Source organism: Camelus dromedarius, chromosome X (genome assembly GCF_036321535.1).
Source record: "Camelus dromedarius isolate mCamDro1 chromosome X, mCamDro1.pat, whole genome shotgun sequence".
In the NCBI taxonomy this organism is placed as follows: domain Eukaryota; kingdom Metazoa; phylum Chordata; class Mammalia; order Artiodactyla; family Camelidae; genus Camelus; species Camelus dromedarius.
In genome coordinates this window covers 86,781,044-86,800,142 of record NC_087472.1, presented here as the reverse complement: position 1 = coordinate 86,800,142, position 19,099 = coordinate 86,781,044, and the positions used below count along the sequence as shown (strand labels likewise).

Here is a 19,099-nt window from a genome sequence, read left to right as displayed (position 1 = left end):
TAATTTAACATTATTAGAATAACCAGAAGTATTAAAAGGGCACACTATTTAATGAGATAATTGATGAAGTAAGTTAGTGAAAAAAGTTTGTGTTTACATTCATCATCATATATATGATTTTATGTAGACTTCCTAACTTTGAGCATTTATGCAAGACAGATCTGGAAGATAACCTTTCCTATGCAGTGGCTAATATCATAGCTTTGTTTCAGGCAGATTGAATTTGACCTTGAACCCTCTGATTTCTAAGTGTGTGACTTTAAACAATTATTGCCTTTTTCTGGACCTTGCTGTTGTAACCAAAGGCTGAGAAGTTTAATGATAGGTCTTCTCTAACACTGTTGAGAAGATTTATGTAAATGAAGTAATGCATGTTAGATGCTCAGCACAGTAGCTGCCACAAATAGTATGAGCCCATATCCACCATGTTTATCAACATCTGTATCATATCAACTCTGTTGTTACCTGGAATCTCCATCCTGATTTTGGTCCAGTGAAGCATTCTAAATCACTCATGCCTGGGGGAGGGTATAGCTCAGTGGTAGAGCATGTGCTTAGCATGCACGAGGTCCTGGGTTCAATCCCCAGTCCCTCCAATCAATCAATCAATAAACTTAATTACCTACACCCTTCCCCCCCAAAACAAACAAACAAACAAAAAAATAAATAAATCACTCATGCCTGAAAATTACTATTTAAATCCCAGAATGAAATGGAAACCCATAATGTCAGAGTGCCTTTTCATTTCACTGTTACTGTCATATTGAGTATTTTTAGAGTAAATTCTCTATCACTAATGGTTCTTGTCTATATGGATTGGCATAGAGAATCCATAAATAATACCATTATTCTCAGATAAGATACCATAAAGTGCCCTATTTTCCCAGAAATATTTTTCTTAATGTGTGGCATGTTAGTATTACCAACTGAAAGTCCCTTTTCTGTTTTAGTGAATTTTTAATAATAATGACGTCAATGTATAAAGCGTCCACATTCCCATATTGTATTAACTTGTATAATTTCTGTATCATGTGCTTGATAGAAGAATAAGGTCAGATATGGTCAAATGAATTTTGTATATGTTATTTATCCTTTACTCTGAGGAGCGTCTGAAATCACATCATCTCTGAAAAACTAGTTCTATAAAAAAAAAAGATATATTTATTCCCACTTCATTCTCAGAATGAAATTTTATTTCAACCTTATTTTCCTTAGTTTTGTACCATTTTATAAATGTTTCAAGTGATAGTGCTTCTTTTGTTTGTTCAGTTGGTAGTTATCTTGGTAGAGTTGTCCACAAGCTAATTTTTAGATGAGGACTCATGGGTACATGATTTATTAAGGAAGTGCTCCCAGAGGGGGGAAAAAAAAGAGTAAGGGGATAAGAGAAGCAGAACAGGGAATCAGTCATCCCAAATAAATGTATATTTCAGTCAAAGTCCCAACCTTAGCTTGATCCCATAGAGTTTGCTAGAGATGAAGTTACATCTCACAATTTTTGCACTACTGGAAGCAAAGTGACCGGACTGTCAAACTCCCACACCACAGAGGTGTGGGCTGCAAGAGGGGACCATAATCTCCTAAGACAATTGTGACTTTCAGAAGCTCCAGTAGTCCAGCAGTAATTCTCTGAAGAGGATCACAGTTACTTCAGCACGCCCACCTAGAGGATGGGAGCCCAGCACAGAGAGATTATACACTGGGGGTAAGGACTTAAAGGCAGAACATACACAGCATTTGCTAGAGTTGTCTTTTTTTTTTTCTTTTTTTTCTTTTTTTTCCTCCTGCTGCAATCACTGTTAAAACAAACTTAATATTTTTGGTTCTAAGATAGCGATGATAATGGAGTCTGTGGATAAACTGTGTTATTTAATCTACAAAATATTGTTAACCATTGTTGGTCAGTTCATGGAATTTTGATTGGTTGCTGTGTTTAGCATAAATACATAATTTGTGGAAGTAGTGATTCATGCTATCAAGGAATTTAAAATTTCATTTTAAGGGGGAAATCATCTGGAAAAATAACAGATAAAAAAACACAACTTAATCCTGAACAGGGCCATCTAATACATGTGTTTAGATTGATGGAATGGAATGAATAGGGTTGGTTAAACAAGACAATGTTGAATCTGTATATTTTGCATAATATTTTAATACACATTAATTGATACAGGGAAAATCATAATACTTTCCTTTGGGGGAAATATCATATGTAGTACTGAGGTAAAAATCAATTCATTTACATAAAACATGTTTATTTTAATGTCTTTTGACAACTCATGACATTTCAACTACAGATTTCTCTTGGTCTCATCCTATTCTATATTTTACTTGCATTAACTTGGGCTATAACATGAAATTTTATCAATTCACCTTGGCCAGTGACTATAAACTAGATAGAAGAGCTAATATGATAGCTGATTCAAGAGTAGAATTATCTTGATATGCTGTGGTACAGAACTGAAACCAATAAGGCAGTATTACAGAGATATAGATATAAAATATAGTATTTCTATTAAAAAATCAGTTGCATGAGGACAGAGTTGTCACATAAGTTAGACAGGCCCAGTATAGTCTAAGAGTGTTTTGTGGCTGGTAAAAATAATAAGACAATTTCACAATGCTTTCATAAAATAGAGTATGCGGGTTGTGGAAGGTAATGGTACTCACTACTGGTTGAATAATGTTTGAAGTATTGCTTTCAGTTCTCAGACACATTAAAGGGCAAACACAAACAAAGTCATCTAAGAGAAAGTCATCTAAAGATGCTATGTGAAATATTTGGAGACCTTGTATTTGAGAGAACTCTTGATGTTCTCAATGTTTGCAATCTGGAAAAGAGAGTTTAGAGAAGTTACAGCGAGCTGTATTTAAATATTTGAAAGAATGTAATGTGGATTGTAGGTTTTGTTCCATTTTGCTCTGAAAGAATGCCTGGATATGAAGTCACAGTTCTCTAGATATGAAATAGGTTGTCTGTGAGTCATAAGTGTCATCCTTGTGGTGTCTCCCTAGTAGTAACAATCTGAGGCTAGATATCCTTTGTCACAGCTTCTATAGAAGAAAATGAGTAAATTAACTCTAAGGCTTCTTCAATTCTAAAATTTCCTGAATCTGTTTGTGAACCTGCTTAATTACAAACTATATTTCAGAGCATAATTGACAGAGAAATTTATCATCTCTGTTAAAAGCTTTAAAAGTAAATATTCTTGGGAAGGGTATGGCTCAAGTGGTAGAGTGCATGCTTAGCATGCAGGAGGTACTGGGTTGAATCCCCAGTACCTCCTCTAAAAATAAAATAAATAAACCTAATTACCCCCCAAATAAATAAATAGAATTTTTTAAAAATTAAAAAAATGAAAGTAAATATTCTTAAACCATTAAAACAGTAGGAGGTTAGGAAAAACAAAGTAGCTGGAAAGAAAAATGATGAATAATTCATGTCTTGATCATTAAAGGCATCCAGGACACTTAAAAAATCTTTCATTGTATTTACTGCATCTGAAAAATTTATTTTATTGAAATACGATGTTTTCACTTCTAGGTTTTCACTTCCAGTTGCTGCAACAGCAGAAAACTGCATTCTTACTATTTATTCATATATGGCAATTCATCTTGATAAGCAGAAAATTATTGTAAAGAATGGTAAGTTACACATGACTATTGTCTCTAACTCTTAGTGTATATGTTCTTGTCATCCAAGGCTGACATCTAGAAATGGAGTGATTTTAAAATTAAGAGATGTTTACTAAACTTCTTCCATTACCAGGGGCTATGTTTAACATTGAGAGTAGAATATGGCAGTGTCTCTTATTGCAAAAGTTGACATTCTAGTGAAAGATACATAAATAACTTAACACAAAGAAGATTAAATTAAGTGCTCTGTGTATGAGCTGATTGGCATCTTGGGAATGTGGGAGTGGTGCAGAGGTTAATGCTGATGTTGCGAGTCCAAACTAGTTCTGCTCACTGCACGACAGGCCAATAAATTGGAAGATGAGGTGTTGGGGCAAGGAATAGCGACTTTATTCAGAAAGCCGGCAGACCGAGAGGATGGCAGACTAATGTCTTGGAGAACCATCCTCCTCTAGTCAGAATACAGGCTCCTTTTATACAAAAAACAAGGGAGAGGGTGTGGTTGGTTGTTGCAAACTTCTTGCTGCAGGCGTTCTTTGCTCTTGCAGTCAACCCCATTGGCCAGGTCATGGTGTCCCTGTAAACCTCCAACAAAACAAAGGCTATTCTCTACTCACTCACATTGGAGGTTTGGATGACTTTATAGAAGAGATGACATTTGTGTAGAGTTTGAGGAATGATGATCTTGATTTGAACAGGATAATTTGGACAAAAGGTCAATATAGCAAAGACATGGGGGTATGATGGGAGACAAAAAGCAGAGAGTGTAAGTATGGGGCCACACCACTGCATCCTTTATTCTGTAACAGTGGAGCCCTTCCGTGGATTTGGGGGGTTTTGATCAGTGACTTAGAAAGGAAGCAAAGTTGGGATATGAGATGAATTAAAGTGGGAGAGTGATCAGTAGACCAACTAGGAGTTGCTGCAGGAGAAACAGTGAGAGAAGCTAAGAGTAATAGAAGAGAAGTTGCAGGCAGGGAGCGATTTGAAATGTAAGACACAGAGGAGGATGCTTAATGGAGTACATTTCAGAGGAAGCGAAAGGATAGAGAGTGGGAAAAAATTTTCCCCATGTAGATTTTCAAAGTCTTAAGTTTCAGTGCTGAATTAGAGGTCTTTTCTTTGTTTTCTCATATTCTCCACTTGCTCCTTCAAATGATTACCACTCTGAAAACTCTTTAATCCTATTTTGCCTCAGTCTCAGGGGACAACCTTTTCCCTCACTTTTCAGAAAAACTGGAGACTATCAGGTAGGAACACTCTGAATTTCCAAATGCCAAGCATGCCTTGGAGCCCATCACAAAGTCAAGGAGACAGGACTCTCTCCTGCCTTGGGTCTTTGCTTTATCTGAATCTTATCTAGGGACCTTGCTTAATCAGCTAACCTTGCTTACTCTTGCCCTCCAACTTCTGCCTCCTTCTCTTAGCTGCTTTGGGTGAGTGTGCAGGATGACATCTGGGAGGAAAGAGGAAACTGTATCCCCTTGTTGGATGGGCTTGTTCCCAAATTTAAGCCATGCGTGTCTCCTTTATCAATCAGATAAACCACTCGATTTCCTAGGGAGAGGGTGAAAACTAGCAAAGGAAACCAGGCTGTTAGATCCACTAAACTGCTGTCACTGCACTGCTGAACAGCAATTTACACCGTTGACCGCCCCACCGCCCCTTCCCTTCAAACTCTCTCTGGGCTTCCCCATACCATGCTTCCCCAGGTCTCTTCTCACCTCTTTGATTGTTCCTTTTCAGCACATATAGGTGACAAATTTTACTTACATTCTCAAAATTTTAAAACATTTTTCTGATGAATCTTGATGTTATATTTTTATATCCCTCTAATATTTTGGGGGGTAGATTATAACACAACATAATAGAGCAGAGGATAAAGAGTCACAGAACCTGGGCAGAAGTTCTATTTTGTGTTCTAACCTCACCATTTTGTCATATGCTTTTATCTTTAATTCTCAGATCCTCAAACCTCAGTTATTAAACAAAATGTGCATGGCAGGAGAGTAGCAAGAATTATTATCATCATCATCATCATCATCATCATTTCATTATTATTGCTATTATAGCTTATTATTGTTACTTTACCACTCTTTTACATTTTTTATAATACTCCTCCCAAATAATGAGGAATTACTGTACAAAATATTGCTATATCTTTAAAAGGAAAAAAATGAGTAGTGTTTGTGTTTGTATGATGATCGTTTAAAGTAATGCATCCATTTGGGTAATTTATATTACTGTAGAAAGACATCATGATTCTTAAATATTCTATAATATCTTTAGAAACATGTATAATAACTATTTATAATATGTATTTAGTGCCTCCCAGGCATATGGTGCTCCGTTGAGGACTTTATATTTCTTATTTCACTTAGTCCTCAACAACTCTGGTTCAATACTCTTACTAATCTCACTTTACAGATTAAGAAACTAAGTCATGGAGAGGTTGAGCACATTGCACCCAGGGAATTCTAACCAAATTTGTAAGACAACAGAGCCTACAGACTTAGCTACTGCGCTCTAGAGTATATGTTCAGTAAAAGTGAAATCTTAAAATGTACTAAATATATCCAAAAGTAAGGAATTATGATTAACTGGTTATAGTTAATATGCTAAATAAAAACTATCATATAAATCACTGATTTTAGTTGAAGGAAACAGATGTGGGTTTGTACCTCACTAGGAACTTTTTGTCATTTGATGGTGAGTTGAGAAGACACTGCCAAATGAAGTATCATTCTGTCAACAACAAATCATTCTGTCATTGAATTTCCTAAGGCTCACTTCTGTGAAGTCTAGAGTGGCTTAGCATTCTGAAGATATGCACACCTGCTGGGTAAAAGTTCCCTGGCAAATTCTGAATGGCTTTGTATTGAAACAGTGGAAGAAACTTAGTATATTCCAGTTTATTTATATGTGTTATTGCCTATAAAGTAATCCTCACAACAAACACATGAGCTGAGAACCTTTGGTTTCATTTTACAAATAAAAACACATGTTTCAGAGAACTTGTATAACATAACTATGGTTTAACAACTTTCAAATGAGATCTTTTTAACTGCACAGACTGTGCTTCTCTGACAATTAGATTATGAATGTGTGTGTGTATACACACATATATGTACACACATACCTGGACAGGTAGGCAGGTATGTAGGTAGATAGATAAATAGGTAGATAGGTAGGTAGGTAGATACCTGGCTTTGAGTGACATGTACTGCCTTTTCTTGGTCAGCATTGCCTTCAGTTGGGTTTGGATTACCATAGTGGCAAATTCTACTATATGCACAGCAACTATAACTAGAATAGAGGTCAAAAGTTGTACAAAACAGTATCAGCTTATAACCAAGAAGTGACTTCATTTCAGAAAATTAACTAAGAAAACTAGGAAGAAATTTCTTGTGTTAGTGACACTCTTCTTATATTTGATTGTGAACACTGTATATAGCAATCCCAAAAATTTGGGTGTAGAAACATTGAAAAGTTTTTACATATTCTTGTTTATGCTAATGTAGAGCATTGTTCATTGTTCATATACCATAATTATTGTCTTATTTATAAAATTAATTCAATTCAGAAAACCATATCACTATTTTCTTTCTTATTTGACATCTTATTTCATGTGTAATGGGCATTGAGACTTTTTCCATTTACTTTGTACTGTATATGTATATACATGTGTGTATGTATATATATTTAATTCATATATATGAATATAATTTATATAATTATATATATATAAAATTCAACTTCAGTAATTTGATGGTGAATTTACAAATGCTTGTTTGACCTACTCTGATCCAATATGTCATTTGTAGATAAGGATGCCAGTTCTGTGAAGACTGAAAGCAAAGTTCTGCTTCCCAGCCGACAGGCTCGATTACCCTCTCCTGCTCCTAGTAAATTTAGTGATGCTGGGACTGCAAAAGGAAGATTATTTGTTGGTATGTGGCAAATATGTAGTGTACCATTTAGACCCAATCCTTAACATGATCTGTTTAATATTATTTAATTCAAAACTTAGACTTTTTCAGGTAATAAAAAAATCTATGAAGAAAATTTGTCATTAGTTTTGAGTGGGTCATCTGCTTTGGGAGGACTCGCCAATGATTTAGAGCAGAAATTCTCTATTGTTTTTGGTTCGTGGTGTACTTAGTACCTTAGTACTTTTCCCTTAGGCCAAAAAATGTACCAGGCAGTTCCATTTATTAAATTGATTGGTAGAAAAACCCAAGAGTATTAGTTCATATGTTATCCAACAGATGCTGTAGTGATACTTAACTAAAACGTTAAATATCCAGCAAAACCCCTATAAATTTGTTATGCCCCTCTATACAGTTACCCTTGGTACATAGTTTGAGAACTGCTGAACTAGGGGTTGGTCTCCTAATTATTTAGCTGGATCCAATGTTGCCTATCTTAGAAAGAGATACAAACAGATAAATATGTGAATTTGATATTATAATTAGCAATTAACTATTCAAATATTCTTTTATCTGAATTTGGATAATATTGAACATTTTCAGTTTTTATTGAATGGACTAAACCAAATTAAATATTGTGAGGTTTTGAAATGAGTTTGTGCTTGTACCATTACACAGGCAGATATTTTTGAAAAAATATGATAAAATCATTTTGCATTCTTGAAAATTTCTCTGACTCGAAAATGTTTTGTTTTATTGAAGTGCTTCACTTAGATAGAAAGTCATTTTGCATTTAAAACCAGTATTTTGTTTTTATTAGTTTTTCAGCTAAGGTTTAATTCTGTCTAAAGAGTAAAACTGAAGAATTGTCAAAATATTTACATACATAATAAAAGGTTCCATTTGAGGGAATGTTTTCACATATCATTATGGCAAGAGAAAATTTAATGCTTTTCTTTATTGAAATTTATCTCTTTTTAAAGTATTTCTGTTGGGCATTTGAAAATAAATCTGTTTTCTTTATTTTGAGATATAATAAATTGACTCATAATTTCTTTGAAAGTACAGAATAATTTGCAGAATAAACTCTATTTGTCTACATACAGATAGCATTAGCTGACAGACTGTTTTACTGTATGGTCAAGTAACCCTTCTTTATAAACAAATGTGAATTTTAGGAATGGAAATAATACCTGAAAGATTGGAGTCAGGCAGAAGTAAAATGTCAAGGAGAGGCAACAGATCTGTGGAAAAGGAGGCGAAAAACGAGCAATTCTTTTTTCTTGAAGAAGGAACAAAAACATACAGCTTCTTTCAGAAGGTTGTAGATGCAGCTCAGACCTGGTTCAGTCTCTTTGGCTGGCCTGAAGGACCCCATTCTCTGTCTATTCCAGAGACTATAAGAAGGTAACAGCTATATGTTTATCTGAATCCCTTACTTTGTCTCATATAATAAGATAGCTATTTATTGGGGTTGTATGAAGTGAAACAACATTAAATCATTTATTCTAAACTGATGAATTATGAGGAGGCTGTTAAAGCAAAAAGATGCAAATAAAAATTCTTTAGTATGCATATACTTTTTTCTTCTAAACATCCTATGATTTTAGGCAAGCACTGAAAGCCTTTGAACCTCAGTTTCTTCAACTGCAGAATGTCAGTAGATGAACTATGAGTAGGAAGAGCCCTTTAAAACTTGAAAAACTTGGGGACTCCACATTTCTATATAAATGAGATTCAATCTAGAGTATAGTCATGTAGACAGATAGCAAGTGATGTTAGTGAGGAAGACAGACAATTTTTTTGACACTATCTCCTCTTTGACAATACATTTACCTCTTTCGTGTGTTTTATTACTCAGCATATCTAAAATAGTTATAACTGCATTTGTTATATCCAGTCACTTAATTCCCTTGTTAATTTTAATAGAAATGTAGGCACTTCCCTTGTTATAATATTGCTAGTGTAGTGGTTCTTAGAGCTTTCCTACCTCCTTTTTCATCCCTGCGGTAACTTGCTAGCACCATAGGGGAGAGTACTAATCTATGTAACTAGAAGGGCTGTATGAGAATTTTTGCATCTCTACCCAGGAGTGAGTTCGGTTACACTAAGTCTATAGTTTTCCCTTAAGTTTTCTTTTTCAGTTTTTTAAATAATAGGTCAATATCAGCTTTAGAGATGGATTCACTAGTATTTCATCTTTCCCTATGCTGAGGGAAAATTAATGCAGCAGATAGACTGAATATTTACAGGCTCTATCATAAATCATCTGACTCCAGGGAATTTTTTAGAAAAGTTATTATCTTACAACTTTTCAGTTTTTGGCTTTGGTGTTCTACTGAAAATTTTATCTATTTTGAGTAAATTTTAATGATTTATTTTCATTTTCAGGTAAATCGTTGATGGGACATTTAAAATTTATCTAACAGTTGCAACTAGTGGTATTATGGTTTATATGTTTATAGTCTCTTCCTAACTTATAATTTTATTTTTTCTTGATTTAGATACACTTTTATGTCCCATATAATGAATAAGTTCTTGGATTCACTTATTCATTTCTGTGTTTTCTAAATTATTTAAAGCTGAGTTTTTTTCTTTGTGATTTACTTCTTCTTCAAACTTGAATGGCATGCTTATTTTCAGATCTATACATTTGTCTCTGTTCCACATTGGATGCATCCCAGAATTTTTTTCTATTAAGTGTTCTTATTTTTGTTGTTTTTTATAGAGCTTGTGATTTTCATTTTAATTTTCCATATTTTTTATAATGATTGCTAATTTGTTGTATAATATGTTATTGCATTCATGCATTATTATTTACTTGCCCACTCACATGAATTGTTTGGCATTTACTTATGTTATTTTGTTGTATATTTTGTTAAAAACAATGCCAAGGTTGAACATATCTGTTTATAAATGGTAATAGACATTTCTGGATGTTATATAGGAAAGTTCACAGAGGTGGGCTCACTCAATCAAATAATATAAGCTTTTAAAAATCTTTTATATTTTTAGATGATTTTCTAGTAAGTTTCTGTTATATATCCCTACTAATATTCACACTGGCCTTCTGGTTGTTTCCTAATGGAGTTGAGAACTTCGCTATTTTAATAAATGGGAAACAGCCCATGCATACTACCTGGGGAAGGGCAGTTCTAAAGGAGTATGAGGCCTCTCTAGCCCTGGAAAGGAAGCTGCCAACAACCAAAAAAGTTTGAATAAGGAAACACTTTCTCCAAGTGACATTGTTATTTAGTGCTTATTTTTTGATTTGGAATCTTTGGATCATGGACTCTGAGGCTAAGAAGATACTTTCTCAGGAACATGTAATGTTGGCAATGCTTACAGCCCTTCTTCGATGTCTCCTACATTACCCTATCATCTAGAATCATTCATTGTTTCTGATGAGAAATCTATTGTCATATTTCATGAGTACCATGTTCATTCTCTCAAAATTATTTTATGGTTTCCATTTTTCTGCTAATCTTTTTATTCTACAACTTAATGGCAATAAGTTCTGAGTGTGGGAACGTTTTATATCATTCAATCTGCTTTGCATTCAGTAGCCCTTTCACTTACAAAACTAATCTCTTAACTGTTTTTCCCTGCCTCCTTTTCTGCTATTTCCTTCCCTTTGTTGTCTCTATTTTCTCTATCCTCTCTTTCTTAATCTCCTTTTAGAATGATGGTGAACCTGCATGACTAATCCTTTGTATCACTTTCAATTAAGTCTTAATGTTTTTCATCTTTTTCTGTATTTTGCTTTCTTATACTTGTAGATCTCCTTCACTACTTCTTCAAGTCTTCTATAACATTTTAAAATTGATATTTATAGTTTTGTTTTCTAAGAACTCTCTGTCATTCTTTAATTCTTTATTCTTTGTCTCTCACCCTCTTTTCTTTACCTCTTTTCCTCCTTCCTTCTGTCTTTTTCTTTCATAATAGCATCCTATTTTTATGTTATGGATGCATGCCTTCTCAAATATCTCTTCCATATGTAGTATTTTTATTAATCATCATGATTACTACCCCCCAGTTCACTTCCTTCCTCTGCATCTGCCAATTCTCAATTTAGAGCCTGTCTTAAGTTCCTCTGAGAAAAAGGGCTTCCTTTTCCCTTGTAGCATACTGCTGTGCAGTCCATCATTGTAACTTATTCCTCAATACACTTCTATCCATTCTCTGTCTTATAGTCTTGAAAGTTTCTGGTATACTAATGTTCCTTTTCCTGATTTCATTTTTGTTGTAGATTTATTCCCTACCAATTTCCACTCCCACGGTCATACATGAAAGTTCCAGTTGCTTTACATCCTAGGAAGTACTTAATATTGTCAGTCTTTTCAATATTAGCTCTTTCTGATGGTTGTTATTTGAATTGAAATCTTACTGTTGATATTAAGAAAATTTTTACATGTACTTGGTCATTTGAAAATGCTGCATCATAAAGAGTCTGTTCATGATTTTTTCCCATTAAAATAAATTGTATTCTTTTTTTCTTATTTATTTGTTGGAACTTTATGAATTTTGTATGTACGTTTATTGTTGGTTATATGTATTGTGAATATCTTTTCCCCAATTTTAATGTACTCTAATTTTTGAATACTTACCTTAATAGTTACTGCTTTTGTCTGGTCTTTAAGAAATCTTTCTTTCCCTGATACATGAAGATATCCTCCTAGCAGCTTTGTTACTTTGTCTTTCATGTTTGATGTTTGGGCCTCCTGGCATTTACTTTTACGTATGTTGTGAGATAAAGGTCAAGGTATATTTTATTTTTCCCTTTTTCTTAAAATATGAATATATGATTGACTCAGTACCACTTATGGAAAAGACCATCCTTCCTACTCCCTTTCTACTGTACAATGCCTCCTTTCTTATAAGTTAAGTATTCATATAGTTGTAAATCTGTGTAGTATATTCCTTTGATTAATTTATATACTTATGCATCAATATCAAATCATCTAAAATTCTATTACTTTATAGTTTTTGATATCCAGTAGTGTAAGTACTCAAAGTTTATTGTTCTTCAGTATCTTCTTAGCTACTTATGCCATTTGCATTTCTATATAAATATTAGAATCAATTATAAGTATCTGCCCCAAAAAGGCACCTTGCCATTATTTTTATTGTGATCAAACTTTGTCTATGAATACATTTAGAAAGAAATGACATCTTTGCACTATCACCTTAATCAGAAAACAAAGCTTTTTATCTTCCTTTATTTAGCTCCTTTAGAATTTATTGTAGTGATGATTTATAGTTTTCAGTTGCAGTTCTTGCACATATTTTGGTAGATTTATCCTTGGTTATTTATTATGTTTTGGAAGTTATGTTAAATGACATTTTTTTCTTATTATGTTTGATTTTTCTATATGCTACGTATAAATAATGTTGATTATCATATACTGACATTTATTCAGTAGTCTTGTTAAGGCAACTTACTAATTCTTTGTCTGTAGTTTTTTTTTTTTTTTTATTCTCTGAAACGTATCTGCAAATGATCACTTTTTTTTTCTTTTTCACTTCTTACATCTTTGATTTCTCTTCCTTGAGTTAATATGTTGGCTCCAGTCTCCAGTTACATAATGAATGGTAGGCATCTTCCTCTTAATCTCAATTTTAGGAAGAAAACCTTTCAACATTTATCATTAAGTATGAGGTTCACTCTCTGCTTTTTATAGAAACCTTTCATCAGTTTATGAAGTTTATTTATAGTAAAGAGTTTTCATAATGAAAAGATTTAATTTTTAAACTATAAATTTTGTCTAAATTTGGCTGTATATTAATTGCATATTTTTATATATAATATATTATTTTCATTCCATTCTTTTTTTTTTCTAATTTCCAATGTGATTTATAAAAATTGTCTAGAAGCTTATGTTTGGTGATTTTGCTGTTGGTATTCAGCATAATTTCATTGAGCTCAGAGACCATCCCCTTTGAAATTTTTGAACATTTGTTTATTAGCCAGCATTTAGTTTTTATAGAAATTTCAACTTGAAAATATTGTGTATTTTATAGTTATTGAAAGCTGTTTTCCATCTACACACATGGTACAAGTTTACTTATTATATTCTTTAAATAATACATATGCTTACTGATTTTTAAATTATCAATTATTAGGATAAATTGTTAAAGTCTTTATTTGTATTTGTATATTTGGTTACTTTTTAAAAATTCAGTCCTTTTGCTTTACATATTTTGAAGCTGTTACCAAGTACGTTGAAATATGCAATTATAATACCTTCATGGTGTATTGCAACTTTTATGCCCATGGAATGTCTGTCTTTATACTTAGTAACGGTTTGTGCCTTAAATTCCTTTTGTCCATCTATATTGCAGTATGGATACTTTCCAATGATCTGTATTTCAGCGCTTAGTTTGCTCTTCACTTAATCTGCTGGTAAACTCATCCATTGCTCTCTTAATTTTACTTACTGGATTTATTTGTAAATTTTCCATTTAATCATTTTTATATAATGTATAGTTCTCCATTTAGTCATTTTTATATAATTATAGGTGGACGTTCTAAACATAGTACCTACACTGAATTTAAAAATCTGTGTTTTAAAACTGTATCTGGGACCCCTGTGTGTCTGTTTATATTGTTTATTATTTTTTCCCATTTACACTCATTTTGTTGCTTTTTTTTCCTTTTTATTTAGTGATAGGTTATGTTTTCATTCTTTTTAGGCCATTTATCTTTTTCATAATTTTTGTAGAAATATTTTAAGGCCTATGATGGTGCTGATTTTCTTCATGAAATATTTCTTTGATCTGTTGGTAACTTCAGGATATACTAGGTTTACTATATACATTACTTCTCTGGAGACTGAGAAAAGAAAGGTCAAGTAACTTCCATAAAGTCACAGAGTAAATGGCAGAGCCAGAATTTGAGGACTAATAGTCAAACCCTTACTTTTACTCTCTCTTGTGTATGCTATACAGACCTTAAACTGGAGAACTGCTATTCAGAATGGCTCCTTGGGCACTTCTTATTTGTCAGTCTAAGCTAGTGACATTTGTCACTCGGCTAGCAAATAAATATGCAATGTAGTATTAGATATTTGATAAACTGTCAGCATCAAGAATTGGTTGGAATTTTTTTACTCCATTTAGTAATTAGCATGTGTCACAAGTTGGTCTGGGAGGTTTCATGAAATAGAGATTGCATTGTCTTATTTAAAGAACAGAAAAATATGTGGAAACAATAGATCTTTGGACTTTGTCTTTAAAATGATAATCCCCACTCATGTAGCCAGCGTACAGGATATGCCCTTCTAAGTATTTAAATATAAATATTGAGAAAATGTGTGTAAATTTGTCTTTGTATATATATGTGTGATGAATGTTTGAAATTTGTCTTGCAAACAATTATAGGTATGATTATTTTTAATCTATAGTGTACAGAATTGAGTGCAATGAGTTGAGATAACTTGTTACACTCACGTAGCTGGTAGGTAATGGGTCCAGAATTTAACCCTTATACTGTTTTTCTGAAGGACTTAACATTTTCTTATCACAATCCAATGTTTTAGACTTGACAATTGCAACATTAGATAATGATGTGTGCTTAAACAATTTATTGGAAAGCTCTCAGGTTATTAAAAAATCTAATTTTTATTTACAAATGGTAGATAAATGAAGTAAATTTTGTCATTTCTTATTTGATTTTAAATAGAATTTTATTTAGTCATTGAGAATGGGTTTTTTTTTCTCTGTAACAAACATTTTGAGGTGTTTTTAATTTTAAACTTGTTCTCCCACAGGGATGTGTATAAAATACAATTCAAGTCATCAGCCATATCACCCCAAAAATTTTCCAGACAGAATGACTTTTCCAGATATAATAAGACCATTTATGATGTGATGCTCCACTTAAGTGGAAAAATGCTACCTGGAATTAGTTCAAGTCAGTCTTTACCTGTGAATTATCCTGAAAGAGTGATTCAACTTCATTTGCAACATTCTTTACTTCTTGACTTTCTCAAGTAAGGGCATGAATGTGCTAATTTTAAAATGTAATTGTGGTATGGATAGATAGATAAGTAGATAGGTGGATGGGTAGATAGACTTTGGTATTATTTGTCTTTTTATAAAATGTTTACTAAGTTCCTACTACATACATAACCCTGTAATATGTACCTTAGAAAAATAATAGAAAATAAACACTTCATGACCTATTGAATTTATAATATAAAGCAATGATTAATGTATCCATATCATTGGGATGGTGTGTTCAACAGGTTACCAGCCCTTCCTCACAGAATTTATGATGGTAATTTGCATTTGTAACAAATTTCAAGTGATCCAGGTACTTCTGGTCCATGACCTCATTTTGAGAATCCTGATGTAAGGGAAATATATAAAACCATTGAAAAAAAGGGAATGAAATCAATAAATTTATTCCTCAGATTACTGTTAGTATAATCTCAAGTTATGGATACTTTGAACTTTTAGTCTGCATGTTAAAGTCTTCTAATATTCAAATAATAGGCAATGAAATTTTCCATAAATGTTGATAGAAAGTATAAGAAGAATACTTGTCATCATTAATGTCTGTGTTCCTCAGCAGAGATTAAATGGTAAGTGACCAAAAAATGGAAACGCAATGTTCATTAAAAACCTCAGGGGAGTGTTGGTGGATTTATAACACTTCTGCTTACATTTGCGGTATCCCTGTCCACTAGAGTCTCTACATCCATAGACAGTGTTATTACCCCACCTTCCATGCTCCTGTACCACTAAAATAACACTTGTTACTTGTCCTTATTTGTATAATATGGTTAATATATTTTAAAATATAGCCCTGTGTTTTTATTTGTTACTTCTTTGTATTTTGAATCTACTGCATAGTTGGCCAGAGATGTTCACCTACTTTGGCAGGGATGGGGATTGAGGGTAATAGGAGGACACTTACAGCAGGAATGCAAATGGAAGATTTGATGTTCATTTTTTAAAAATTTCCAGATCAGAATTTTTCAGTCCCTAGCAATCCTGTGGTCTTAAAAATTAGACACGGTATGGAACAAAATGTATTTTCTTCATGTCTTTTGTTCTCACTATTATGTCAGTAGCCAAAACTGGCTGGACTTGAAAGAGATCTAGGAGTTTCAAAGTCACTGAAGGTGACTGAGTTAAGACCCAGGCAAAATGTTATGGAAGCTGACTAAATTAGAGGGACCCCACTGAACAGGCAGAACAGTAGGAGTGGCTGGCTCTGAAGCCACAATATTAATGAAAAATATATGAGGACTGGAGAGTGGCTGAGTCAGTTATAAAAGACCTTCTTGGTCCTGGGTGAGGCTAAGAGGAGAGACACAGGATCCCCATCTCAGGTGTCAGCAGCAAATGGCCACATGTGAACTAGGCTCCAGGCAGAGAGGGGCATTGTCAAAGAGCCTGAGGATCCAGAAAGGTAGTCACAGATGTTTATATAGATGTTAGAGTCCCTCTCCCCTACCTCATGAACACCCACTGTAGGGCTGATCCCTTTTCTCAGAGGTCTTACACAATCTGGAGATCTCTCCTTTATAAAATAATGTCAAGTTAAAGAAACACAAAGTACAGAGACTCATGAAAGTTAGAAGACCTGAAGTTGAAGCTTTATTTACTAGACAACAAGTCTACCTCTTCCGAGATGCCATCTTGTTGGGGAATGGGGAGGTCTGAAATTTTGACTGTTTATCCCATAGAACAGTTACTGTGAAGAGACTTTTCAGGTTAGAAGAGGCTTAGATATGTGAAGATTCAGGTCTACATTTCCTCTATTCCTCTACACCCAATTTGGATGGGAGAATGAGAAAGATTCTATCAGTTAAGGAAAATAGCACAGCTGTGTATAACTGTAAATTATTATTTTTTATTGAAGTACAGTCAATTTACTATGTGTTAATTTCTGGCGTACATCATAGTGATTCAGTTATGTGTATGCATATATGTGTGTGTGTGTATATATATATTTCATTATAGGCTATTATGAGGTATTTAATATAGTTCCCTGTACTATACAGTAGGACCTTGTTCTTTATTTTATATGTAGTAGTTAGTATTGGCAAATCCCGAATTCCCAATTTATCTCTCCTTCCTTCCCCCCTCCCTGGAACTATAAGTTTGTTTTCTATGTGAGTCTGTTTTTGTTTTGTAAATAGACTCATTTGTGTCATTTTTACAGATTACACATATAAACACCACTAACTTATTCATGGGTCTGTGTGCCCCACTAATTTGTAAGCATGCCAAAGACAGGAATCACATATCATTCATCCAGCATGTCTAACACTCACAGTCATTGATAACAGAATGGGGCCCATGTTCATTAAATATTTAATTATTAACATTGTCTCTCACAGAGCTTTGCTTTTTGAGCTTACGTGGTAAATGGAATAAAACTTTGAAATTGGATCTCAGGGCAGTTATAAAAGAGTAAGCAAACATTTGTGAAATATAAAAATTAGGGGTAAAAGAAGAAGAGGTAAAGGATTTGCATCCTAGGAGAGGTATAACCAGTGAGAGAGGGTCAAGTTGGAGAAAGATGGGGTATATATTATGAATGCTATACATTGATCATTATTTACAATATTAAACTATGAAGTCCTAAAAATAACTTCAAGGCATTTATTCCATAATACCTATATTAGTTTGCTAGAGCGACCATAATGAAATACCTCAGACTGGAAGCCTTAAACAACAGAAATGTATTCTCACAGTTCTGGAGGCCGGAAGTGCAAGATCAAGGTGTCTGCAGATTGGGTCTCTTCTGAGGCCTCTGGCTTGGCTTGCAGGTTGCCACCTTCTTTCTGTTTCCTCATGTGGTCTTCCCCTGTGTGCACACCCCTCTGGTGTGTCTTGGTGAATCCAAATTCCATGGTTTTATAAGGACACCATTCAGATTGGATTAGGGCTCATTCTAAGAGCCTCATTTTACCTTAATCACCTCTTTAAAGGCCTTAATTCCAAATACAGTCACATTCTGAAATACTGGGAGTTAGGGTTTAACATAAGACTTTTAGAGGCATGTAGTTCAGCCCATAACAATACCATATGTCTTTTCTTATTAAAAATATTATCTGGTTGGGTGTTATAGTTTACAATAAATTTTATATTGCTATATTTGAAATAATACGCTTAATGTTTCCTGTCTTTTGTGCCTGTTATGGACTGAATTGTGTGTCCCCAAAATTCACTGGTTGAAGCCCTAACCGCCATTGCAACTGTATTTGTAGGTAGGACCTTTAGGATATAATTATGGTTAATGATGCCATAAAGAGGGGACCCTAAGCTGTCTTCCTAAGAAGACACCAGAACCCAAATTGGCTGGCACCTTGCTCGTTCTGTGACTTCCAGCCTCCAGAACTGTGAGGAAATGAATGTGTGTAAGCCACCCAGCTTGTGGTTTTCTGTTATGACAGTCTGAGCAAACTAATGCAGTGCCTAACTTCCTTCGATATAATTTCACTTGTTTATACGCAATAATCATTTTTATGATATAATTATTTTTCATTGAAAAGATACATTCTTGATTTATAATTCCA

The 19,099-nt window shown here is 33.7% G+C and overlaps 1 protein-coding gene across 1 annotated transcript in view; it reads left to right on the top strand.

The window, feature by feature from the left end:
- The window catches only part of CFAP47 (cilia and flagella associated protein 47), a 419,927-nt gene that overhangs the window by 128,259 nt on the left and 272,569 nt on the right, over positions 1-19,099 (top strand). The window contains exons 27-30 of the mRNA XM_064483196.1: positions 3,545-3,645; positions 7,461-7,586; positions 8,744-8,972; positions 15,335-15,556. Of these exons, the coding sequence (XP_064339266.1) occupies positions 3,545-3,645; positions 7,461-7,586; positions 8,744-8,972; positions 15,335-15,556 (678 nt within the window). The remainder of the gene's footprint in view (positions 1-3,544; positions 3,646-7,460; positions 7,587-8,743; positions 8,973-15,334; positions 15,557-19,099) is intronic.